General features: G+C 39.8%; 1 protein-coding gene across 1 annotated transcript in view; it reads left to right on the forward strand.

Annotated features, from left to right (window-relative positions):
• Nucleotides 1-6426: 6426 nt before the first annotated feature.
• The window catches only part of TMPRSS7 (transmembrane serine protease 7), a 34477-nt gene continuing 14442 nt past the window's right edge, over nucleotides 6427-26461 (forward strand). The window contains exons 1-9 of the mRNA XM_042809516.1: nucleotides 6427-6486; nucleotides 12653-12845; nucleotides 13648-13778; nucleotides 16259-16326; nucleotides 17338-17531; nucleotides 18116-18154; nucleotides 22695-22923; nucleotides 23805-23935; nucleotides 25160-25272. Coding sequence (XP_042665450.1) covers nucleotides 6436-6486; nucleotides 12653-12845; nucleotides 13648-13778; nucleotides 16259-16326; nucleotides 17338-17531; nucleotides 18116-18154; nucleotides 22695-22923; nucleotides 23805-23935; nucleotides 25160-25272 — 1149 coding nt within the window. The 5' untranslated portion in view covers nucleotides 6427-6435. The remainder of the gene's footprint in view (nucleotides 6487-12652; nucleotides 12846-13647; nucleotides 13779-16258; nucleotides 16327-17337; nucleotides 17532-18115; nucleotides 18155-22694; nucleotides 22924-23804; nucleotides 23936-25159; nucleotides 25273-26461) is intronic.

Below are 26461 nucleotides of genomic sequence, written 5' to 3' on the forward strand. Positions count from 1 at the left end.
ATTTGACCTTTCCAGGTTCAAACCTAGCTGAATATGTAATTCATCTTCATGTATTGAAAAGGACAGCCAAAATGTTTTCTTCTTCTGGAGGTAATGTTGGCTGTAATTTGAAGAAATTATGCAAAGGGCAAAATGTGCAGTCGTACAGTATTAGATTGTCGTACAATATTAGACTCAAGGAGCTTTATGAATGCCTTCTCAAGTGTTATCAGCAATCATCATTTAAACCCTTGCTTAGTCTTCACAGGCATAATAAGATCTCTGTTTTGATTAAATAAAAATAGTTACAAGCAATATGCAAGAGAATTCTTGTAGGTACCAAAACCAGGTTTTAGTTGAACTAACTTTGCTTTATTCATGGACTCTTTTTCCTTCCTTGTTTTTCTGCACTTTGCAAGTCATTGCTACTTAGCAATGAAGAAGGAAGAAAGACTGCTTCTGAACTGATTGTAGCAATGGTCAGAAAAGGACAATTACTATTACAAAGAGAGGATTTTATAGATGATAAGATAGTTCAAGTCTGAAATAATTATGTCTTTGCTATTTGTATTCAATGGCTAAAGTGTGATTCATCTTCTGTCTTGAATGTGTCTCTTTCACAACTGACTATCGTCTGTCTAGAAAACATAATTGGATTTATACACACAATTTCCAGGCAGTATGAGGTAGGTAAGCTGATCCCCATCTCCCTCCTCTCTTAGCAGTGGTTTAGTGTAGTGCAAGATGAGATCTTTCTCCTAGAAAGTTGAATCACTGGTATACCAGCTTCCTCTGTGAAATCTGTGCAATAGAGTCAGGCATCTCCGCGGTGGCTTGAGGCTGCTGCATAGACTCTTTGCAGCCTATCCCTTAATTAAGGAGTCAGTGGGCTGAGGTGGAGCGGTAGGAAGGGATGTCACAGATTATACCAAGCTGCCCCTGGTTACACCAGAGTCTTGGAGAGAGGGGAAACCAAGTTAGGTTGTGTTTAAAAAAAAAAAAAAAAAAAAAAAAAGTGAAACAGGAAGTCACAGCCCTAAGAGAGAACGATGTGTGTAAAACCAAGTGTCATGGTCAGTGCATGAATAAACAGAGAAGTCTATGATTTGTAACAGTGGTTTCTGTAGTAGTGGGGAAGAATAAGGAGGTGAAACTGGTCTGGAAGCCATGGCAAAAGTGGGAAAACGGAAGGCTTCTGAAATTAATTGACATGAGTATCATGTTGACTCAGGTCAGAAAGGGGTAACAGGCATATTTTGATATGCATTAATTACAGAAGCTGAAATGAGACTGCTTAATTACCAGTTCATGCGTGCAAAGTAGTGGCTCAAAGCCAATGGCCATTTCTGGTGGATGCATGTGAAAGCACATTTCTCAGAAATTGAGTAATTGGCTCATATTAACCTTTCAAGCTGGCCTGGATTCAGCAGTGTCCATCGGGGAACCTAAAAGTAAGCCTATCATTGTGTGGAGATTGCAGTTTTTTTTAACTTCCAGACTTTCTTATAAAGCTAAAGAAATGGAATGAGACAGCAATATTCAGTTTAATAACGTGATGTTATTTCTTACATGTTTTCTTACTTCAGTTTGCTAACCTGTGTTACCTGGAAACGGGGGAAAAAACCACCAAACTATAATTTTGCTATTTAAAACTAGAGATGAGCAGAGGAAATAACAGGTACCATACCAATGTTTTTGGTCTTGGCTAGCAGTCAGATTCCTACTTGCTCGCTCCTTTCCAAAGCTAGATGTGTGGAGAGAACAGGAAGTACAGGAAAGAGGAAAAAGCCTGTGGGCTGAGATAAAGGCAGGAAGGTTGTTTTGCCTGCAACAGTAATTGGTAAGCTGATTCTAACTGAGGAAAACTGACTTAATTTCTGCCAACTAAAATAAAAATGCAACTGTTAATTTGGGTAGTGGGAGACAAAAAAACAGACACTGAAATAACACCTTTCCTCCTCTGCTTTCATCTTCACTCCTGTCTAGTCTGCTTGGTTACTTGTGGGGAAGTAACCAAGCAGTATGGTGGGAGTTACAGTCAGCATACAATGGCTTCTCTCTGCCACTCCTGCCTTCTCCACAGGATGCAGTTCTTTAGGAAAACCCATCTACTCTAGCACGGTCTCCTCTATGGGCTTTAGCATGGGTATCTGCTCCTACAGTAGGAGCTCCCTTTTCTCTTCCTCTAGCCTTAGTTTTTCATGTGCTTCTTGTTCATTTTATTTCCTGATCTTCTCTCCATCAGGCATTTTTTTTCTTCCTGAAATACATTTTCCCAGTAGTGCCACCAGGCTGATGTGCTCAGCTGTGCCCTGCTGTGGGCATACTGGAGATGACTGGCACTGGCTATATTCAGCACAGGGCAAACCCTCAGTCTCTTTTCACACAGCAGCATCTCCCTGCTGCCAATGCTTTTGCCAATACAAACACTCAATTAGATGCTGTTTGGATAAATTCTATTATCTGCTTCATTTATTTCGTGCAAATGGCTCAGATACAACCTAGGTATGAGAAAGGTGCATTGTAATGTTATTTACCTCACTGACAGGAATGGAAATAACTTCTGTCTCAGCTTGCCTTTGTAATCTGAAGGAAATGGCATACAATTATCTTCTCAGGTTTAAAGCATACGTCTAGCACTACAGCTTCTGATTGACTTTTATTACTTAATAACAAACTATGGTTATTTTTGTCTTCTCAAGGAAAAATATTTGAAGTTAAACTGTTGAGGGAAAAGTGAAGTCTGGAGGTGAAATCTGTGCTTCTCCAGAGTAAGAAGAACTTATTGAATAGAAGTGCAATATATTTTGATACTGACAAAGGTAACAGATTTTAATGTACTTTAATCTGTGCTGTGATCAGTTTGGTGAAAGACTTTTCTGAGTTACACAAACAATTTCAAGCACCACAGCCATGTGCTCAGACAAGTGAGAAGCTGGAGAGGTGACAGGAGTGTATGAGGAGCTTTCAGAGCCCTGACACTCTTGCACTGTGTGCGTGGAGGCACTGGTGACTGGTGTCACAAGTGGGACTGGCAAACGTTGGACCAACCAGCTGGCCAACCACACAGCCAGTTCTAACTGCAGAGAGCTGCATACTATGCAATGATTCCTCAAGTCAAGCAAGCAGGGCAGGAGACTGTCTTGGCTCAATAGGAAACTCTGCCTGGAAGAAGGGCAGAAAAAGAAAATATATGACCTCTGGGAGGAATGTTCACAGGATGTTGCTTAACAGGGAAAACACAAAGCTGCAGTTCGTATCTGCAGGGAGAAAATGGGAAAAGCCAAAGCCCAACTTGAGTTGACAAAGACCCCTGTGGTGTCAGACAAAAAAAATGGCTTTTTCAAGTAGTATCTACAGCAAGAAAAGATCAAAGAAAAACATTAATCTGATATCGAGAGTAGATGGTCACTTAATAAATAAGGAGAAGGAAAAGGCATAGGCACTTCATGCCTTTTTGCCTCAGTATTTAACAATGGTGACAGATATTGGGCTACCCTGATCACAGAGTTGGAGAACTGCAACTGAGGGAACACGGACTTCCCATCTATGATCACTGAAATTGTGAGGGACCAGTTACATCAGCTCAACATTTTTAAGTCCACAGGGCCAGACGTGATTAATCCTAGGGAACTGAAAGAGTTAGCAGATGTTACAGCTGGACTCCTGTTAATGATTTAAGTAAGTTCATAGGAATCTTAGGAGGTTCCTGCTAACTGGAATCTAACCAGTGTTATATCAATCTACAAAAAAGAGCATGAGAGAAGACCTAGGGAACTACAGAATTACTAGTTTAATATCAGTCCCTGGAAAAGTTATGGAAAAGACTGTCCTGGGGGATGCAGAAAGGATATTTAAAGAACAAAGCTGTTATCAGGCATAGTTGACATGAGTTCATGAACGGAGAGTCTTGCTTTAGTGATTTGACCTCCAACCGAGAAGCAAGTGACCTTGTGATGAAAGAAGAGAAGGCAGCTGATGAAATCTTGCTGGATATCACCAAGATCTTTGTTACAGCCCTTTGTGACATCTTTCATGGACAAACTGTCCAACTGTGAGATCAAAAGGTTCACTTTAGGCAGTGTGATGAACTGGCTGGATGGTTGTAGCGTTGTAGTAAACAGGGTTACCTCTGGCTGGTGGTCACTCACTAGCAGTGTTCACTAGACTTTAATTCTAAGGCCTGTTCTGTTCAGTGTCTTCAGCAGTGATCCGAGTGCAGGATTGGAGTGCATCCTCAGGATGCTGGCTGATGATACTAAACTAAGAGGTGCTGTTAACTCCTTGGAAGGACAAGAGGCTTTGCCAAGGGGTCCTGATAAATTGGAGCACTGGGCAGTTAGCAACAGCATGAAGTTCATCAAGGGTAAATGCCAGGTGCTGCACCTGGAACAGAGCAATCCTGGATGCAGGCACAGACTGGGAGATGAGTGGTGGGAGAGAAGCTCAACAGAAAGGAGTCTGGGACAGCAGACTCAACAGGAGCCAGCAGTGTGCCCTGGTAGCCAAAAGGGCAAACAGCATTTTAGTATGCATTAAACACAGCATAGCCTGCAGATGAAAGAGGTGATCCTCCCATTATATTTAGTGTTGGTGCAGCCTCACCTTGAATATTGTATGCTTTTCTGGTTTCCATAATTTAAAAAGGATGCTAAGGTCTTTGAAAAAATCCAGAAAAGGGCAACCAAGCTGGTAACAGGACTGACTGGAAGGTATGTCCTGTGAGAATGTGCTGAGGACACTCAGGCTGCTCCATCTGGAGAAGAGGCCGAGAAGCAACCTCACTGCTCTCTGTAATGCCCTGAGGAGGGACACAGAAGTAGGTGCCAAGCTCTGCTCCTGGGAACTGATGACTGATGGCAGGGTGGAAATGGCACAGAGCTGAGCCAGGGGAGGGTCAGTTGGGAAATGTCTCTTTACCGTGAAGGTTGCCAAACACTGGAACAGGTTTCCTAAAATGCCTGGTGTCTCATGCCTGTCAGTGCTCAGGAGATGTTTGGACGACGCACTTGTTTAAGGTGCTTTAAGTTTTGGCTAACTTTGATGTGGTCAGGAAGTTGGACTCAATGATCTCTGAACGTCCTTTCAATATGAAGTATCTACATATCCTACTCTAGTTCTGGCAAAATTAAGTATAATTTAAGTAATTAAAAAATAAATGGGAGATGGGAGCAAACAATTATATATAGTAATGTGTATATATGTACATGTATGTGCACATATATATATATATTTGTCTATGTTACTGAAGTGTTAATGAGGCCCGGAGCTTGTGGTGTGACATTATGTGGATAAAATACACTGCAGTTCTGGCAGAAATAACAAAAAATAGATATTGAAGACACTGACACTGTGCTTCATGGCATAAGCCAGGACTAACCTATAGACAAAATATCTTAATTTACAAACACTTCATGTAATTGTAGGATTTCTTGACCCATAGACCCATATTTGAAGAATTCTATTGCTAGTTACAGCGATGGAGCATAGATTTTCCTTGGAGATTGTTATGAGGTCTGGCTGCATCTTTTCCATCTATCCTATATCTCTCCATTATTATGTTGCTAATGTTTTCATGATTTTTAGTGTAGGCTTGATATATTCAGTGATAAATTCAGAGAATGTGTACTTCTTAAAAAATAAAATAAAGTTGCCCTTTCTCCAATGCCATTTCTGAACTTGACCCAAGGAAGGCATTAAAACTGTTAATCACTTAAAAGCACAGACAGCTCTATAGTTAGTATTCATTGAAGAAAGTACTGTTTTACATCCTCTATAAATATTTAATTACTGAAGAAAATAGGATGCTACTATTATGGTACAAGTGACTTCATGCCTCTCATTACAAAAAAGGAGTCTCAGTTTGAAACTATCTATTTTAACAATATAAAATATGCTTATTTCTAGATTACAATAAAGTAACTAATTTTGAGTCTTCAAAAGGTACCTTATGAAATTCTGAGTCAGAATGTTATTTTTGTTTGTAATGGTCATTTGCTACTTGAAGCCCTATTTACTCAAGGTGCTTACTTTTCTTTCCCCCTTCTTTGTACTTGTGTAATTTTTCTTTCACTTGCATTTTATTTGGTATGGTTTTTATTGTTCATGGCAACTGATTTTGTTAGATTCTAATGATGTGTAGATTTCAGCACTCTGATTTGATGTGTTAACAAGCTGAAGTCTATTTCAGCTTAAAAAAAAAAAAAAAAAGACTATGAAAAGCCTGTTATATTCAGACTGATGTCTAAAGTTACTTGATAGCATCCTTCTAATATTCACAAATGAGCAACAGGGCAGATGAGATTACAACTGGAAACTCATCAAAGTAAATCGATGCCTCTTTTGGTCCTGGTCGTTGCTGTCAGCTGTCCTCAGCTTCAGAAGGAGAAGCAGAGCCTGGGGAAAAAGTGCAAGGCTTTCTGAGCTGAGACAAGCAATAAAACTAATTTTGTTGGAATGGATGAAAGAATTGATCACCCAGCAGCTAAGCCTGAAGATGACCTAAGTGTAAGTAGGTTGTCTTAAGCATTCTTTATTTCATATACTTCTTGGCATCTATTAGATCTGTTATGATCTAATTCTCAAGTACTAACCTTGACATTCCAAGATTTCCTCCACCTTTACATTTTATAGCTTAATCTCTAAAAGTCCATGTATGTTTGTATTATCTTCCAATTGTTAATAACATATACTTTCAGGCAGCTGAAATAATGGGATTGTTAAAGTAACAACGTGAATAGCTTATAATAGTAACATGGCAGCATGTTTTTCCAAAAATGAATCTATTTCTAGACAAGAAAATAAGCATTAGATTAAGTGAAGTGTTTGTGTTTTGTTTTGTTTTGTGTTTTGTCCCCTGAGGTGACACAGAAGAGGATTACTCATGACAAAGAAGTTAATAAATAATTCAGTGATAGTCAAATTGCAATTTTAGCTGGAAAACACTTCCAGAATTCGGAAAGTAAGCTGCAGCAGCAGAGAGATGAATTAATAATTGTGATCCCTGTTCAGGGAAGGTAACAGCTTAACTTTGCTACTATCTTCCTTCTTACAAACTGTTTATGATAAACTAATTTAACCTAGGGAAATATTTAAAATGTAGAGCACAGTGTTCAATACTGCTCTGAATTCTGAAACAGTAAACTCTGCTGTAAAAGCCTTGATACATGAAGTGCATCTTTTAAAAAATAAGGTTACTATTACAGTAGATGAAGATACAAACTGTTCCCAGTGTATACTCATATTCCAGTGACATCAACACCATGTAATTTCTGTTGATCCTTGACAGGGATTTCTGTTTCTGTTTTTTAAGAATAAATCTGCCTGGTTAGATCGACAGATATGAACAAGAATGAAATGTCAAGATTTTAGTATAATTTTTTCTTGGGGGGAAACATGATAAAAGCAGCAAGTGTACTCACTGATCTATAAAATGACTCAAATTTCAGATCTTAAACATTGTTGACCTGTGTTAAGTTGTCCTAGTGAACATCTGAGAGTGTAACTGAACTTTACAGGACAGAACAAAGCTTAAAACAAAAAAAACCAGGCAAATTGTGTTTATCTTACATTAAATTGTGCTCAATAAGGCCTTACAAATACAACAGGCAAATTTGTCCTTTTTGAGAAGATGGAAAATAAGTACTGGTATTATACTAAACAGAAGATATAGGCCAGGACTCGTTCAGTTAAGTTTTTTCACATTTTGTTTGAGGAAACTGTAAAGTATACTACTGGGTCTAATTATTCCAATATTAAACTTAGTCATTTCTTTAACTCCCTTGTGTACATTCTCAGCTCTGCAATCAAAGGTGGCTAGCTGTTGTGTTTGACTGTGGGCCTGGCAGGACTTTTGTCATGATGAGTCTTTGCTTCTGTCTGTTTGGGTATACAGAGTTCTCTCATCTAAAGCATTGCTAGGACATAATATCAGAGAATCAGACAAGTGTAGGATGGTGAGAATTTCTGAAGGTGACCTACCAAATGCTATTTTCAAACAGAGCAAAGCAGAACAGATTTCCTGGGGCCCAGTCCCACTGAGTTTGGAATAACTCCCCCCCCTGTGATTCTGGAGGAAACAGTCAGAGACCTACTGCTCCAACTGGACTGCCACAAGTCGATGGGGCCAGATGAGATCCACCCGAGAGTGCTGAGGGAACTGGCGGAGGTGATAGCCGAGCCGCTTTCCATCATCTGTCAATGCTCCTTGTTGACTGGTGAGGTCCCAGATGACTGGAGGCTTGCCAATGTGACTCCCATTTACAAGAAAGGTCGTAAGGAGGATCCGGGGAACTACAGGCCTGTTAGCCTGACCTCGGTGCCAGGGAAGGTTATGGAGCAGATTGTCTTGAGGGAGATCATGCGGCATGTGCAGGGTGACCGGGGGATCAGGCCTAGCCAGCATGGGTTCATGAAGGGCAGGTCCTGTTTGACCAACCTGAGATCTCCTTCTATGATCTAGTGACCCATCTGGTGGATGAGGGAAAGGCTGTTGATGTGGTCTACCTAGACTTCAGCAAAGCCTTTGACACTGTCTCCCACAGCATTCTCCTGCAGAAGCTGGCAGCCAGAGGCTTGGATGGGTACACTCTTGGCTGGGTAAGGAGCTGGCTGGAGGGCCGGGCACAGAGAGTGGTGGTAAATGGAGTCAAATCCAGCTGGCGACCGGTTGTGAGTGGTGTTCCCCAGGGGTCGGTGCTGGGGCCTGTCCTCTTCAATATCTTTATTGATGACCTCGATGAGGGCATCGAGTGCACCCTCAGTAAATTCGCAGATGACACCAAATTGGCTGGAAGTGTGGATCTGCCTGGGGGTAGCGAGGCCCTACAGAGGGATCTGGACAGGCTGGAGAGCTGGGCTGAAGCCAATGGGATGAGTTTCAACAAGGCCAAATGCCGGGTCCTGCACTTCGGCCACAACAACCCCAGGCGACGCTACAGGCTTGGGGCGGTGTGGCTGGAGGACTGCGTAGAGGAAATGGACCTGGGGGTATTGATTGATGCTCGGCTGAACATGAGCCGACAGTGTGCCCAGGTGGCCAAGAAGGCCAATGGCATCCTGGCTTGCATCAGAAACTGTGTTGCAAGCAGGAGCAGAGAGGTGATTGTTCCCCTGTATTCAGCACTGGTGAGGCCGCACCTCGAGTACTGTGTCCAGTTTTGGGCCCCTCACTGCAAGAAAGATATTGAGGCCCTGGAACGTGTTCAAAGGAGGGCAACAAAGCTGGTGAGGGGTCTGGAACACAGGCCATATGAGGAGAGGCTGAAGGAGCTGGGAATGTTCAGCCTGGAGAAGAGGAGGCTCAGGGGAGACCTCATTGCTCTCTATAACTTCCTGAAGGGAGGTTGTAGAGAGCTGGAGGTCGGCCTCTTCTCTCGTGTCATTAGTGATAGGACCAGGGGGAATGGCTTCAAGCTACGGCAGGGGAGATTCAGGCTGGACATGAGGAAGTATTACTTTTCAGAAAGGGTGGTCAGGCACTGGAATGGACTGCCCAGGGAGGTGGTGGAGTCACCGAGCCTGGGGGTGTTCAAGGAAAGACTGGATGTTGTGTTGAGGGACATGGTTTAGTAGGAGCTGTTGGGAATAGGTGAACGGTTGGACTGGGTGATCTTTTAGGTCTTTTCCAACCTTGGTGATTCTATGATTCTATGATTCTATGAACTCTAGGGATGTGCAGCCTTTAAGGAGAAATGCTTTATTTTTGGTGTATCCAGATGGAATTTCCCCTGCTTCCATAGGTGACTGCTGCAGCTGTCTCTTCATTGTGCATCACAGAAAGAAGTGTGGCTGTGTGTTCTCTGTAAGACACTTAAGACAGGGAAATATATGACTAGCATTACTTACACTGATTTTACTTACAGCTCTCAGATTTTCATGGTACAAGCTAAAGACCCTTCTAGTTTATTAACATCTCTTTTGTACTGATGGGAGCAGTACTTCAGATGTGGCTCTGATAGCATTAGGCAGAAGGAAACAAAAACTTATTTCAGATTATATCACAAATGGCTTTTGCAAATGGCTAGTATTTATGCCTAGCACTTCCTGGATGTCAGGCTCCAAAGACATACAGTTTTTGTAGTCACTGAATTAATGTAGCAACCCATGTTGATAATTTGGAGTGCAGTTGTTGGATAGATGCCTTCTCCAGTGAAATACAATTGGTAGTGTTGAAGAATGAGCCTCGTGCCTACATCTTTTATTCTACGATAGTCCACATATTCTTGTACTGCACCTTTTGAGAGGCCTCTGAAGAATTAAATGATGGCAAGTAGCCTAGAAGCTTGTTGCAGTCTGTCTCCTCACTGCCTACTCCTTATAACCCTGCAGAGGCTATGGAGGCCTATTCAGCACTGGGAACAGCTCAATTTGCACAAGATTTATCAGCCTGTGCTGATATATATGTATCTGTTCTGCTGTGAGCTCTCCTATTGTACTAGAGTAGTCTGTACCTCAGCAGAGGTAGTCTATCTGCACCTGAGCAAACAATGCGATGGTTGTCACTGGGTCACGTCAAGACACATTCCTGATTTGAATAGCTGGGAGATGGTGCAACTCTGAGTGCATTCCAGCCTACGCATAGCATAAAATTGGCTGAAGAGTGAGGGAAATGCACTTTGAAAATGGTCATGAAAATTCAGCTGTTCTGAAAGACCACATCCAAAAATGAGCTTTTTCCTTATATTTGCAGTGCTGAAGTTCATCTCTGTACACATGAAATCTTGAACCAGGTCTTTTGATCCACAATCTGTGGTGCACTTCATACAAGTCTTCCCACAAAAAGCTCTTGCTGCTAACTTTTGACAGGAGTTTGTTAACGCCTCTCTCAAGGAGATCCCACAGCTTTCCAAGGCATCCTTGTGAGTGCCTCCCTCTCACAAGCACAACATATTCTTGAGATGTTTCTTGAATCTTCTCTATTATGTGGCAATATTATGTAACTTATAGTTGTGATTTAAAAAGCAAACGTAAGTTTTTCTGTAGTTAAAATTCTAGATTTAGCTAGGTATTGTGGCCCTATTTATATTCATACCCAACGCACTCAGTTTTTAAGGTCTCAAATGGCCCAGGAACTTGCCAGCTAATCTCTGTGTGGGTAAGACAATGAGTCAACATGGAAAGATAGTTGAACCTTCACCTGATGTTGTTAGGAAATATTCGCAAGAGCTCTCCTGGCAGGAATTTTATGAAATCCCACAGATTTTCCCTGACAGCTCTTGCTGTGCATGTACCTATTGATAGACAGTATTTGTAGGCTTACATGCATTGATTTTTTTGCATGGAGAATCCATTTGTACCAAGCACTCCCTCAGGCATTTTCATCTGAAGAACAGACAAAACGATGAATAATGTAGGGAATACAAACTGCTCCAGTAAATGCAGGTATGGTCACATACTAGTCTTTCAAACTGAGTTAAGACAGTCAAGAGATATTCTGAATAGTTTGGGACAACTGGAACTGTAGTTAAAAAAAAAATCTTTTACGGGGCTGCAGATCCAGATAATAACCTTGTTTAGGTTCTATCCCAACAAGAATTCTGTTGTTTCCTCCTGTTCACTGGGGAGAATTTCTTAAAGGAAGCTGGATATGCAGGAAGAAGCTGCCCAAACCCATGATTTTGCATCCTGAAAGGAAGCTACTATAGGAATAGCTGTGGTCTGAGAAGAAAGTGTGCTTTATTTTTGGAAGAGCAGTAATGCTTTGACCATAGGCTTGGGAGGAAGCAAGGATAAGTGTGCATGCATCTGTCTCCTGGTTCCTTAGCAGGGAAATGACAAGATAGTACTGGGAAAAGGACAGACTATATGAACACCTTAGTAACTATTCCCTTCTATTTCATGCAAAGGGAGGAATGAATGACTAAATGTGTGCCTGATTTTGCACCAAATTTGCGTCACCCTAGTGAATGTTTGGGCAGTAAGACCACTTGCTAAGTTATGTCAGCAAGTTGCCAGTGGAAAGCTGCTGTTCTGCAGTACTTGTCTGTGTATACACTGCAGTTTAAACCAGTAAAAGGTAATTCGTTTGCCAGCTTTTTAGAAAAAAAGAGGGCTAATTTACACTAACAGGAGATGCACAAGGTATAAACGTTTGTTCAGATGGTTAATTCTGGATTCCTATTGCATAGTAAGCTGTTATCCTAGGGACCATTGTGTTTTTACATTCCCTCTGCAATTGTCTAGAAAAAAAAATACCTTGCTTCCTGACTGCAATTTAAACTGCTGCTGCATTAATAATGGTTTTGTATGTGCAGTAACAGATTGTATGGGAACTGCTGAATCACGGCCTGAGCCTCTGATTGATCACCTGAGCTGAGCCATGAGTCAGCCAGAGGAGCACAGGTGAAGGCAATTCTCCTGTGCTGCCGGAAGGGGTGGAGGCTGGCTGCACCCCTCCTGGACCTATTTAAGAGCTGGCTACCAGTGGGGAAGGATCTCTTCTGGAGATCCAATCTGCTGGAGTTTTGTAAGTGAGGCTAGGATAGGGGTAAGCTTTCTATCTATTCTCTTTTTGTTATCGTAATCTGCTTTGCCAAACTCTCTTGTTTGTTTTGTAATTATGACATCTTAATATTCATTGATTATACACAGATGACTGTATGTGAGCTTCTGTTCTAGGTTTTTATCAATCAAATGCTTTTACATTTGCTTGTTGTCTCTCACCTTATTTTAGGTAGCCAACATCTCAGTCCAAATGGTATCTGTGGAAGACAAGTTGGTAAAGAGGATTCTGGCGAGGAAAAAACATGGCAAGCTGAAGAAAAAAGAAAAGATGCTGTGGAATTTTCAAAACCAAATAATTCTTTTTACCCTCATACTATTTGTTTTAGGAGTTGTAACCTGGACTTTACTGTGGTTGTTCATTGGTGAGTTGCAGAAAGCTCAGTCTTCTTTCAAAAGTCACTAATAACACTTTCAGTGTTTGTAGGATCTCCCTTGTCTTGAAGGCTCTTTCTTAAAGAACAGAACAAACAAATCAACCCTCATGAATCTTATTTAAATGGGATATGGAAGAATTTTGAATACCTTTGTTAGAACTTCATATGATTGCCTGCTGTTATGTTTGTAAATTCACAGCTATTGGTTTAGGTATTGTGCTTTGTCTTTTATCAAGGGCTATATAAAGCATTTCTTGTGTGCTAGCTAATTGTGCATATAGTTATGATAATTTGATTCCTCATGAATTGTGACTTCCACTGTGTTTCTAGGCCTGCTGGAGGCCAGGTAAATTTTTTGTTCCTTATGCGGAATAGGTTTAAAGAAGGAGGAAAATATACAAAGGAAATACTTTTTTCATGATCTGTAAAAACACTGGACAGGACAAGAAAAGAAATGATAGTTCCTGTGGAGTGCTGCCTTTGTGCTTGATGTGGACATTGAAAGCCTTGGCACTAGTACTGCCTAAGGTTCCTTAGGGGCACTCCAGGATATGGATGTTGACATTGCCTTTACTATGCTTGTTCATTCATACCACTATATCTCATATTGTGTGCACAAAGCAGGTTCTTAATTAACCTTCATATCATAGCAGTCATCTAAATCAACTGGCTATGAAAATGTAGTGTTGATTTGGTAGATCTCTCTACCTTAGGCCTGAATGGGTGGACTTAGTTTAGCATTTATGCGTTATTTAAAGAATAACTAGTTTGTTTTCTTTCTTTCTTGCAGTTCAGGCAGAAAACAAAGATGCGTTGTACTTTGTTGGGTTGTTCCGTGTTGCCAACATAGAGTTTCTCCCTGAATATAGGCAGAAGGAGTCAAAAGAATTTCTCTCTGTGGCACAGAACGTCCAGCGTGTGGTAAGATGAGTGGGCTGTTTGGCTAGCAACAAGTAGCAGGAACTAGAGCTGTAAACAGGAGATGGAAATTTCAGGTGCCATTCAGTCTGGTGTGGTATTCTGCTTCTTTGGGTTTTTTTTCCTCCCTCAGAAGACTGCAAAGGTGGCTGTCTGGAGGCAGAAAGGAACTAGCTGCTTATAGCTTGTTATTGTCAAACTTCGGAGAGGTCTGTTTGACATTTACATTTACTAAAAATTTTGCATATTGTCCCCCACAAATCTGAGTCTGTGAACAGAACTCTGCATAAACCCTTCAAAACTTAATTGCCACTTTCAAGACATTGATGAGGTCTTTTGCATTCAAATTGGAATCTGCTGCCAGTCTTCTGCCTTAGAGCATCTACAATTATACTAGAACTTTCATACACGTTTACATTTAAATTTCTTTCTGATAACAGATATTTAAAGAGCATTATTCTTCCCAAATGCCTCGATCAGTCACAGCAGGAGTGCTCAGTGTTGTAGGTATACAGTTAGAACTGCTTTACAGCTGGAAAGGGGAGGTGTGCATCTTAATTACAAGCAAATTTACCTTTAAAGACATGTAGTGTGGACAGGAAAAAAATATTACAGTCTAGTAATGCAGCACTGTCCACAAAAGCATTAAAGCACTTATTTAAAAAAAAAAAAAAAAAAAAAAAAAAAAACCTAAAACAAGTAAACAAAAAAGTCAATGCAAATGAGATTTCTGAGTAATTGCTAAGTTTTTGCTGTCTTATAATATGAACTCATGGTCATGTTTTCCTGTTCTATCTTTGATAAGAGGGATGACGTTTTTCCCCCTAGAAGCTGTCATGAAAGGCTTGAAAGGAAGTTAGTTTTCTTATCGTGCATGTCGATGTCTGTTGAAGTGCTTTCAGGGCAGAGATGGAGCTGTGCAGGTATTGCCTTTTCCCACCCACAAGGGAGCAGCTCCAACCTTCTTTGGGCCCTACGTCTTGCTCTTGTCCTGGCTTATCTTGCTGCTATTTCAGCAGGGGGAGGTGACAGATAAGTGGGTGAACTGGCAGTGTCACCACCTTGTACTTGAACATAACTTGGAAATTATTTCTTGTCTCTAAACTTTGCTTGAACTCACTGATAGAATTTTGCACTACTGATACAGTGCATCTTGTTACCTGACTAGTGGCTAAAAAGGCCGGTAGGGATGCAGGGGATTTGAGTTTGTGAGCTTTGTGTTTGCTATTTGTCACTTTGTTTATGATTCATGGGTCTGAGATCCCCAGAACAGCAGCTAAAGAACCTCTCAAGATAGGATCGTTTCCCCTTTGATAGTCACAGCAGTGAACAAAATCCCTTGCAACCTAATCTGGAGAAAGATTGAGCTCCCCCTATTTTAATTAGGCCCTTAAAAGAATTGTTCAGTCATCTTGTGTCAAACACCAAAAGTTAGGAGATAACAGTAATATGACTTTCACAGGCTTTGCCTCAAAAAAAAAAAAAAAACAAAAACAAACAAACCACCATATTAGTCCCTTGGATATTAATGTTAACGATTAAGCTGCAGCATAGGGTCTGAATAGCTTGAGGTATGTGCCACCTGGTGGTATTAGCAGTGTGCCTCCTTCAACAAGAGGAATGAAGTAACGTGGTATCATCACACTCTTAGCTGAAGAAGAACTGGGTAGAACTGGGAGCATACTTTCCCCAAAAGCAGTCCCACAGCATGAAATGGCAGTTCTTCCTTCTCCATGTATATTGTACTGTATATTGGAAAGAAATACGTTAATGCTAAGCTGCTAATAGAGAAAATTCCCCATTAATATTGGGATAAGGAACAGAACAACCAAACAAAAAACACTGTTTTCTGGTGAAGGTGTTCAGGTGGTCCAGAGAGATTGTGGAGTCTCTATTCTTGGAGATATAAAAACAACTGGTTGTGGCCCTGAGCAGTTGTTGATGCTGCTTTAAGGAGGTTGGACTAGATGATTTTCAGAGGCTTCAAACCTCAATCTTTTCGTAATTCTGTAAAAATAAATATATATATTGTATACTGTTCACTGCATCTTAGTGGTAACATGCATGTTATGAGTGTTTTCCTGAAAGTTTTTTAAGTTTTTTTTTCCTTATTGTTTTCCTGAAGATTGGCAGTAAAGGTTTTGCATTTTGGAGAGATAAGGACTTTGTGTTTGGAACTTTTGGAGCAAAGAATGTGCACCCTTTTCAAAACTCTTTTTGTTTGGGAAAAGTGTTTGCTGTACACATCAGCTGGCCTTGTACAGAAGATATGATGTTCCTGTTAATACTGGACTTAGTATTGGTGCATTGCAGAGCCAATCTGTCAATGTCTATTGCTGTATGTCTGGATATGTGTGCTGATTTTTTTATTCTTGGTGAAAAAGAGGATATTCCTGGGAAAATCTAGACCTAGAATATCTCTAGATATGTCTGATTTTTTTTGAAATGCTATGTCTTTATCAGCTTAATACTTTCTCTTTCAGATGAACTTGGTTTACACGACCTCCTCTTTCTCCAAATTTTATAAGCAGTCCACTGTTACAGAAGTCAGGTAAAACTGTGGTTAATGCATTCGTATTTTTGCTGAATAATACATGATACAATGAGCCTAGAAGAGAAGCCTGTTTTTGGTTGCTATAATTTAATCATTCTGGTAATCACTTGTAGTGCTAGCAAAATATAAGTATAACCTGCCCAGTTGCTTTCATGCAAGTGAGGGCAAACTAAAGTCACTTCAACAGTTTGTTTTCTGCAGGGTAAATGGAAACTTAAGGTTAATTAAGTTACACAGAAATAATGTCCCTGAAGAAGTATGGTGATGCTTTGGCTGATAAGTCATCAGTGCCCTCATGTTTAGCCACTCTAACGTGCTGCTACAAGGAAACTCAATATTATTTACATTGCAGAGTTTGATGTATTTTATAGGTGCTATTGATATTAAATTATTTTGTACTGACCGATGCCTTTGCATGGGAGAAAGGAAAACCTCTTTGCTGTGATAAAGTATGTTTACTTTAGTACTAAAAGTGCAGTTGATGTGAATGGATTAAGTATCTCAATCCTCTTGAACTAAGAACAGTTTTGGAACAGGAGTTTCTGGCGTATGGTTTGATTTAAGGAATTTTCTTCTCGTCTAATAGGCAAAGATTGATGTGGCCGTATTTAGAATCTAAAGTATTACCTAAGTAGTGTAGAAATTGGTTCTCGCTCACTACAGTACTCGGTACACGAGATGCAGTGAGATGCAGAGTTCTGCATTTCTGGAGATGGCAACTGTACCATTTCTGTAACAATTTTTAGGAGGTAATCCAGCTCTTACTCCAGTAGTTATGACGTTTTTGGCAAACCACGAAAGCCAGAAAATCATCCTAGTGAAGATCCTCAACTGGGCATAAGATGTGAATTTTGGGGCTCCTTTCTTCAGAAAAGAAAACATTCATTGTATCAAACCAACAAGACAATTTGTAAATAAGCCATGTCGTTCAAAAGAAGCTTGTGTTAAGAGTCTAGCCTTCAGGAAACTTTTAATGTGGTAATAATCTGTAGGACCTTCTTATTTCAGTAACAACAATAATGGAGGCCTTCTTATTCACTTCTGGATCGTATTTGTGGTACCGCAGGCGAAAGGCCAAGCACTGTGTGAGGACTGTGTGGCTGCCATTTTAAAGGATTCTATTCAGACCAGCATCGTTAACCGGACCTCAGTGGGAACTCTTCAGGACCTTGCAGTTGACATGGACTCCATTGTACTAAGTGGTTAGTATTGGTACATGTCCCTGTCCTTGAAGGGGCACTTTTTTTTTTTTTAATCCTTGGAGTTACAGGTTCTATAAATATACCAACATTTCTATCCTGTGCTTCTCATGGGGGGAGAGAGGCTGGTGGTGTAGAAAAGAAAAGATTGGAAGTCAAATTAAGGTACAAAAGCACTCCTTTCTGTACTTGGAGTGTTTATCTTCTAATTCTGGAGCTAAGCCTGACACCTTGCAGCCAACTTAGGTTTGGCTTAGGCTATGACTTGGAAGGTGTCAAAAGGTGATGGGTCTCTTTTTATGCAAGGATCAAACTTCAACCCACTCCACTGAAAAGGAGACTTTTTTTTCACAGCTGTATTAGAGTTAAATAAACAGTATACATATATATTATAAAGCTGCCTATTCATTAAGCAACTTGTATACGCTATGCCATTCCTGTTTAGGGAAGAAATTAGCAGGGAAGGATTCAAGACCCTGTTTAATGTAATTAGTTCCAATGTAGGTTAAGATTTTTAGCTCTGTGAACAAAGGACAGATCAAGCTTTATGTGAATAAACCTCCCCAACTGACCTTTCTTCTGTGCAGCAGGTCTTCGGTCAGATTACTGGTCAACAACAGGAACAGGTAATTCACCATTTTGGCAGCTTCCTGGCAGAGGTAGAGAATGAGTTCTAATTCATGTCTTAAGACTCAAAGGTACTTCTCAGTATTAATTTAAACTTTAAAAGGGTTAAATTCAGCCCTGGCATTTCTTGCTTACTTGCTATTAGAGTGACCAAGAGTTTCGCATGTGACAAATACAGAAACTATCTGCCTTCATTTTGACTGTATCAGTGGCATTGTGGAGAATAAACTTAGCAATTGTTTGCTAATTACTTTGTGCTGAAAAAAAAAAATATAATCCTGTTCTAATCTGGGCAGTACTGAATTTAAATCTGTGTATTAGCTTTTACCCTGAACAAAAACAAAGCTTTTGTCTATCCTTTATGCTGCTTACTCCCTTTTCTCCAAGGTTAATGATGCATTTTTCTTTTAAATGAGTTCCCCAGCAGAAGTTAGTCCAAACAGTTCAATTTAGCCAGGGTAGTGGGAGACACTGCATATATTCCTGTCTGATTTATTGTTTTAAACCTCCCTGTGAGATTCTTTGCTGGTATGCAGAGACTTTACAAGTAGACAAGAAGAGTTCAAAAGTAAGTCGCAGCTCTGTTCGTTAGCACGTGCAGTAGATACTTAAAAAAAACCACTGCTGGGCTAAGCATTAATATACTAACCAGCTTTGAGCTACCTGTTAAGTCTTTGATTTAGCAGCTGTCAATCAGACAGGGGCTTGCTGGTATCTCTTGCTCTTGACACAGGCTTATTCTTGTTGTCAAATCACACTCTTGATTTTTAAGGTCTTTATTCCCCTCCATATCTATGATTTTTGAGATATTAACTTGTATAACGGCTTCTCTGAAAGTAATGCTTCCTATTTTATTATACTGGCCCACGAACTCGGAAGCAGATGTTGGTGGCATGACAGTAGATGCTGAACCTTCTTGTCAGTATTCTCTTACATTCTGCCATGTGAGAGATGGCAGTAGAGGGGCAGTCTGACAAAATGGGATCTGGCAGTGAACCATAGAATAGAATGACTTGGGTTGGAAGGGACCTCAAGGATCATCAAGCTCCAACCTCCCCGTTGCAAGCAGGATCACCAGCCTTCATATATAATACTAGACCAGGAAGTGAGTGTGAAACTAAGGTATGTCATTGAATTCCTCCATCTGAAAAAAGTGGCATCCACTGGCATTCATTAATGTTAACTGAATGTTTATGGAGACCAAACAGTAGATGTGAGCACAGTGAGGCAGTAGGTGATACATATGGTGACACTGGGTCACCTGTACAGATGCAGATTTGTACAAGCGTAGCATGCAAGTTCTTGTTCATCGTTGGTAAAAATGCATAGCTAACGGTAGTGACTCTGGAAAAACAGCATTTTGTAGCTGAGAATTTACTGTATCAAATAGTGTCATTGCTCTCTTTGTATCTGTTGTAGTTTCCAGGGTAATAAATAGGAAATGTTACTTTCAGAGCAACCTGCTTAAATTGTATTGTTGCCTTCTAAAACACCACAATCCCACAGACTAATTTTTCTTAGTATCCTTTCTCTTTAATATTTCCAGATGCTTTCTTGAACACAAATAGTTGGGAGTTTACATTTGTTTAAGATAGTTTCATTACACCTTGTCTGATGACGTTAATCTTTCCAGTTATCCCCCCAAAAAATCTGGTAGTAGATTTCCTGCTATGAGAAATGTAGCATCTGATGATCTTTTGGTTTCTGTTTTGCCCTTCACAGTCAAGTCATATTAGTGCACTACAGTCAATCCTGGAACTAGCTATGACAAACTTAAATCCTTTTTTAGTAATTCAAATTCCGAAGTTCACAATTTATTGTAATATTTCTTTTGCACATCTCTTTATGGACATTTTAATTACATAACAGAAATATATTGTTGCTTGCTTGCATAGCAATTTCATTTTCCAGTTCAGTGTTCCAGGACAGAGGAATAGTTTTTTAAAATTTCATTTATTTATTAGGATTTAACCTATTGTCTTTCACATAAAGGAGTAAGGATGGCCTGCCATGTTCTAAATGTCTTTCAAAGACTAACAGTTCTGTCTGTCACAGCTGACAACTGTTTTCTATGAGTAGTGCTCATATCAGTGAAGTTGCAGGAGAGCAACAATATGAATTGCTATGATGGTTCAGAAAATCGTGTATTGATGCAGTTTCATTTGCTGGGTTTCCTTGATTATGTCTGCTTAGGTCTGTAGAATATGGTGAAAAGATGGAAGTGGGATTAAGTACATCCTCAGCAAGTTTGATGACATCAGGCTCAGTAGTGCCGTTGATAAAACGGAAGGAAGGGATGCCATCCAGAGTGACCTTGAAAAGCTTGAGAAATGGACCTACATGAACCTACCAGGGTTCAACAAGGCCAAGTGCAAAGTGTTGCACTTTGGCCAAGGCAATAGCAAGTGTGTGTACAGTCTGAGAGAAGAACTAGCTGAGAGCAGCCCTGTGGAGAAGGACTTGGGGGTCCTGGTGGATGAGAAGCTTGAGGCAAGCCAACAGCATGTACCTGCAGCCTGAAAGGCCATCTGTATCCTGGGCTGCATAAAAATAGGGGTGGCCAGCAGGGAGAGGGAGGTGATTTTTCCCCTCTACCTATGCTTGTGAGGCCCTAGCTGCAATGCTGCAGCCAAGTCTGGGACTCTCAGCACAAGAAAGACATAGAGCAGTTGGAGCAGGTCCAGAGGAGGCCAGAAAGATGGTCAGAGAGCAAGAGAATCTCTCCTATGAAGAAAATGTTCAAGTAGCTGGGATTGTTCAGTCTGGAGAAGAGAAGGTCTGGGGAAACATCTCTGGGGCCTTCCAGAGCTTGAAGGGAGTTTTGGAGGGATATCAACTGTTTACATGTGAAGATAATGGTAGGACAAAAGGAAGAATATTTTTAAACTAAAAATGGGAGACTTAGTTTAAATGTTAAGTGGAAAATTTTCATACAGTGGGCAGTGAGGCAGAGACTGCGCAGGGAAGCTGTGGTTTCCCCATACCTGGGGGCATTCAAGGTCAGGTTGGATGTGGCCTTGGGCAACCTGATCCACTGTGTGGAAGCCCTACCCGTGGCAAGGTGGTGGAACTGAATGGTCTTTAAGGTCTCTTTCAACCTAAGCCATTCTATGGTTCAGTGACTCTGATTACTTCTAGCAGGAGGGCTAGCTCTGAATTCTATGTGTCATGCTCTTTACCAGCAAAGAGCTAGTCACACTGCAATTCACTTTGTAGCAATAATGACAGTAGTAGAATTCTAAGGAATTTCTGTTGATTTAAAACTGGCTGTGTTAGGGGGCAAGAAAATATGCACAAAGAACTACTATTAAAAAAAAAAAAAAAAAAAGAGTTACTGGAGATAAAAAAAAAAAAAAGAAAAAAAAAAAAAGAAAAAAAGCAAGAAACAACTATTTAGAGCTTTGGTTGAACTATTATAACTGTAATTGAACTTGAATGGCATGTGATTCTGACAAAATGTTCTCAAGCACTTATAGCGTTAGTTTCAAGATTGTAACTAAAAAGTGGAAGTTGGGCAAGGCCTGCCTCTTCCTGTCTTGAACATCTAGTGATTAAAATACCAACATTCAATCTGAATTGATGAGTGAGTGCGAATTTTCACAGTGCTCTAATTGAAGTTCCATTAATGTAACTATTTCAGACACTTGTCCACTTGTCTCCTTAGAAGATAGAGATTCATGCAAATATCTACTGAGTTTTATTTCTGCTAATTTGCTTGTTTGTTCCTTCTCACCTTTCCAAGTGCTATGTTAAGAGTTCTAGGTATGACCAAACAAAAAAAATCCCTAAGCATTTTGCTGAATGGGGACTGCTGTATTTAATTGAAACAACCACCTCAATATATTTGACTTGAAAGCCTTGCTTTATTCAGCTCAGTTTGAAAATTGTATGTAAGTAGGGTAACTTTTTGGTGATTTTTGTCTAATGTATGTTATGTGCTTTTGTAGTTGTAGTTGTTTTTTAATAAAAACAGTTTGTCTAGGCTAAGTTGTATTGTTTATTTTTTATAACGCTTATTTTCTAACAGTGACTTCTAATACTGCAAATGTTTTTAAGACTTGACACTACAAAATCCTGATCTGAATTCATTTTGACTCTACTTTGTGCAGGAGGTTAAACAAAAGTGTTTCTAGAATCACTTCCAACCTGTATTAATAGGTGAATCTGAACATTTCCTAGGGAATAATTGTTTGTTGTTTATCCTTTGGAGGTCTGCAGATCTTTGTTAACTCTGGACAAAATGGCAGAGCTTTTATATGAGTACCCTTACAGCTATTTATTTACAGTACTCTTTGCCATGCTCTTTAGCTTTATTAATAGACTTCTCCTTTATCACAGACTCTTAAGTAGAATAAAAACAGTGAGTGGCACAGACTACTTTGTTTTCCTGTTTGGATATGCAAGCATGCAAACATTCATACATTGCTTTAGTTCAAAATTATATTTAGGCTTTTTTTTTTTTTTTTTTTTTTTGTACTCTGCATGGATTTAAGAGTTCTCAAGCAGGTTTCCAGTGCTGAAAATGTGATGTTTCCACAGGAACAAATTGTATGTATGATCTGCATGCTGATCGTCTACATGAGCATTTTCCTCTGGATATCCATGCTACCTCTGGGGGAACAGTGTGCTATCTGAAACTGATAGCATTAGTGGGCCATCTTATACGTCTTTCAGTAGTATCCCTTCAGATTGAAGCAGATAACTGCATCACTGACTCACTAACTATTTATGATTCTTTGATGCCAATCAAGCATAAGATACTGTATCGGTAAGTATACATTCTCATTAAGATTTCATTGAAAATCAGTGAGGATTTGTCATATGCTTTTTTTTTTTTTTTTTTTTTTTTTTTTTTGCTTTGTTTAAAATACTCTTATTGCTATGCACACAATACCAAAAATACTTTTTTTTTTTTATCCCTGTAAAGAGGTGGAAACGTTAAAGAAATTACATATTCTTCAGATTCTTCTTTATTTTTTCAAATAGAGTGCATCTTCACATGCATAATGAAATATGAAAAGTTTGTGCATTAATGGATGGAATTTTCTCTTTGTCAGTGGGAAGCAGATGTTAAGTGGAAGAAAATGTCATAGTTTTTTCCTGTAAGAGAACTTGTTTTCCACCTAAGTTGGGCTTCTTTATCTTGAAGAAGAGAAGGCTCTAGAGGGACCTCACTGGGGCATTCCAGTATTTGAAGGGAGCTTACGAGCAGGAGGGGGACTAAGTTTTTACAGTGTGATAGTGATAGGGCAAGAGGGAATGGCTTTAAACTAAAAGAGATGTTCAGCTTAGATGTTAGAAACTTCTTGCTCTAAGAGTGATAAGGTATTGGCACAGCCTGCCCAGAGTTTGTGGATGCCTCATCCCAAGGATGGGTTGCATGGGATCCTGGGCAACCGTGCTCACAGCAGAGGGTTTGGAGCAGAATGACTTTTCAGGTCCTCTAGCCTAAACCATTCTAAGTTTCTGTCAATAGAAATCAGTGGTGTTTCTAACTGGTCTAATTAGAGGCACTTCTGAGTTTAAATGCATGGATTTTTTTAACTAGGCTTTAAAGTACATGAGCACTGCAGCAGGGAAAAACTCAAAATGGGAACAACCTGCGGCTGATGCAAACTACTCTTTTCATCCCCCCTGCCCCCCCTGTAGGGCTTGCGAACCAGCTGATTCCTTGGTATCACTTGTGTCCACGAATAATCTGATGCTGGTAATATTTAAGGCAGCACACGTAAAGGAACAGAAGGGATTCCACGGCTATTTTGAGGTCATTACACAAGAAAGTGAGTTTGTTATGCGTGGAAATGCATTTATTGTATTCTTTCTACCTAAAAGCCCTAAGTGGCTATCATGTTCCTTGCTATGAATAAATGACTCCTTACAATTCTGTATCTCAGTATTTCCCTACATTCCTATCTCTCCTTTATCTCCTCTGCATTGCTAAGTGGCTCAGGAGAAATTTCGGCTGTTCAGATTAGCAGTCTACGCAAAATATGAATGTAGAAAGCTGAGCCAGCACTAATTGAACTTAGTAGGTCAGAGCTGCAGTGTGCCAGTAGGTGGAGTTGTTATTCCAGATGTGGCAGTGCTTGGGCCTTTCTCTTTATTTGGGTCTTGGTGATAACGTTAAAGGTGGAAGGACCTCAGTACTGAGAGTTTGAGAGAGAAAAGCTTCAGTAGCTCTGTCTGCGTTTGATTGTTAGTCTCTGCTTCCTCAGTAACATGAAGGACTCAGTTATGCTTGTTCATTAAAACTCTTCTGCCTTTTGTTGATTTAATCTTGAAGAAATCGGTCACAATGATAAAGAGTATAAGGAACCTTACCCTTGTAGCGTAAAGACAAAAGTATAACGCAATCCAAAAGAGGAAATGAAGCTGCAATTAAGCTGCTCAAAAAGGCACTGCTTACTTTCAGTGGTGAGAGTGATTAAGCACTGAAATGCCATCATGAAAGCACGTGATTAATTTTGCATCATAAGTAACTTTATGTTCAGGGTACGTTGTTACTTGTTTGGTTTTGTTTGCTTTTAAACTTTCTAAATGCATTGATATGTTATAAAAACACATTTTGGCTTCCAGGAGGCTGATAGTGCTTCATATTGTTTTCTCCTGGTCCCACAGAGCTAAGACAGAAGTCAAAATCCCAGTAAAGGGCTCTCTTTAAAGAAGGAAAAAACATTGTTGTTCCCAAACCTTTGAGCTAAAGCCTAAGTTTGCAGTCATTTCTGACAGCCTTAGAATATCCAGTGGGTGATACGAGCTTACTCTGTTGCATGTACCTCTCATCAAGCAGAATCTCAGCAAGCGTTCTTAGAGTTTACAACCCTTATCTGTCTGCAAAACTGGAAAGGGGTAATTCATGACAACTTGAAACCACATAAACATAATTTCTAAGCTGTCCAGTTTTACAGTGAAATATGAGTAAGACTTGAATGCATAGCTAACTAAATAGCTTTGCTGAAGTAGATGGTTTACCATCTTTTGCCTCCTCTTTTTTTTTTTTCTAGGGTGTGGAAAAGCCATAGTGACAAAAGAGAAAATTGGCTATGAAGGGAGAATCACAAGTCCTTATTACCCGAGCTATTACCCTCCAAAATGTCTTTGTGCGTGGAACTTCCAGGTAACACAGACTTCTTTCTGAGTGCTGTTACTTGTTTTGAGAGCACAATGCCTGGAAATACAGCAGAAACAATTGAGAAGAGGTCATCTTCATCCTCACAGATATGGCAGTTCCTAGAAACGGCACAGCTGAATAGCTGTCTGTGCTCTCTTGGTTTTGTTTTCAGTGCATTTATTCTTAATGTAGCAAACACTCTAATTTGTCTGATTGATTCCAAAGATAAAGAGCTGAGAAGAAATACATTTTGACTTTAGCTTGCAGAATTGCTTCACTGCAGAAAATGTAGGAATTAAATTTCTTCTCCTCTTTCAAACTTCTCAAATTGGAGGAAAAATGAAGAGGACAAAAAGGAACCTTTTTCCTCTACTCACACCAGTATTGCTGATAATTTTTTTCAGTCTATTTTCATTATGTGTAATAAATTGGATTGTTCTCTTGTAAGTTAGTCTGTTCAAACAATGCAATCCCACAGACTACTTTGTTTTAGAATCCTTCTACTTATATTTTCAGCCACTTTCCCGAACACAAATCATAAGTTTATTTTGATTAAGATAATTTTATTACGCATTTTCTGATGAGATTAGTCTTTCCATTTATCCAAGAAAATCTGATAGTAGATTTTTCTGCTGTGAGATGATCTTTGGTTTATGTTTTGCCCTTCACAGTCAAGTCAAGTTAGTGTATTACAATCATCCTGTGATTGACTGTGGCAAACTTTAGTCTTCTTTAGTAGTTCAAATCCCAAAAATCACATTTTGTTTTAATGTTTCTTCTTCATTGACCTTCAAATGCACAAACTTGTATTCCGCCTTAGCTCTTCTTGGATTTCTGGATGGTTTTGATGGTGGGGTGGTGTTTCTAAAGTTATAAATAAAATGTATTACTACATCCTCTTTTGTAGCAAGATCAGCTGTCCAAATTGGGAAAATAAAACAAATGCAAGATTGAGATTTTGGGGAAATTTTCTGGTACTTGTTTGTAATCACAAATTTTTCTATGAGAACGGGATAATGAATAAAATGTGTTCTACTCTGCTCATTTTCCTACTTGAGCTACTAGTTACCCATGTTGAATTGTACCAGTTTGAGAGATGTCTAGCTTGCCAAGATCTGCAGCTTTTTTCTCCTCCAGAAAATTATGGTGATGACCTTTTTGCTAAACTTAAGCATGAACTTCTGAAGTATAGTTT

The sequence above is a fragment of the Centrocercus urophasianus genome, unplaced genomic scaffold (assembly GCF_019232065.1).
Source record: "Centrocercus urophasianus isolate 14NV4802_14NV808 unplaced genomic scaffold, USGS_Curo_1.0 seq_12, whole genome shotgun sequence".
Lineage (NCBI taxonomy): Eukaryota > Metazoa > Chordata > Aves > Galliformes > Phasianidae > Centrocercus > Centrocercus urophasianus.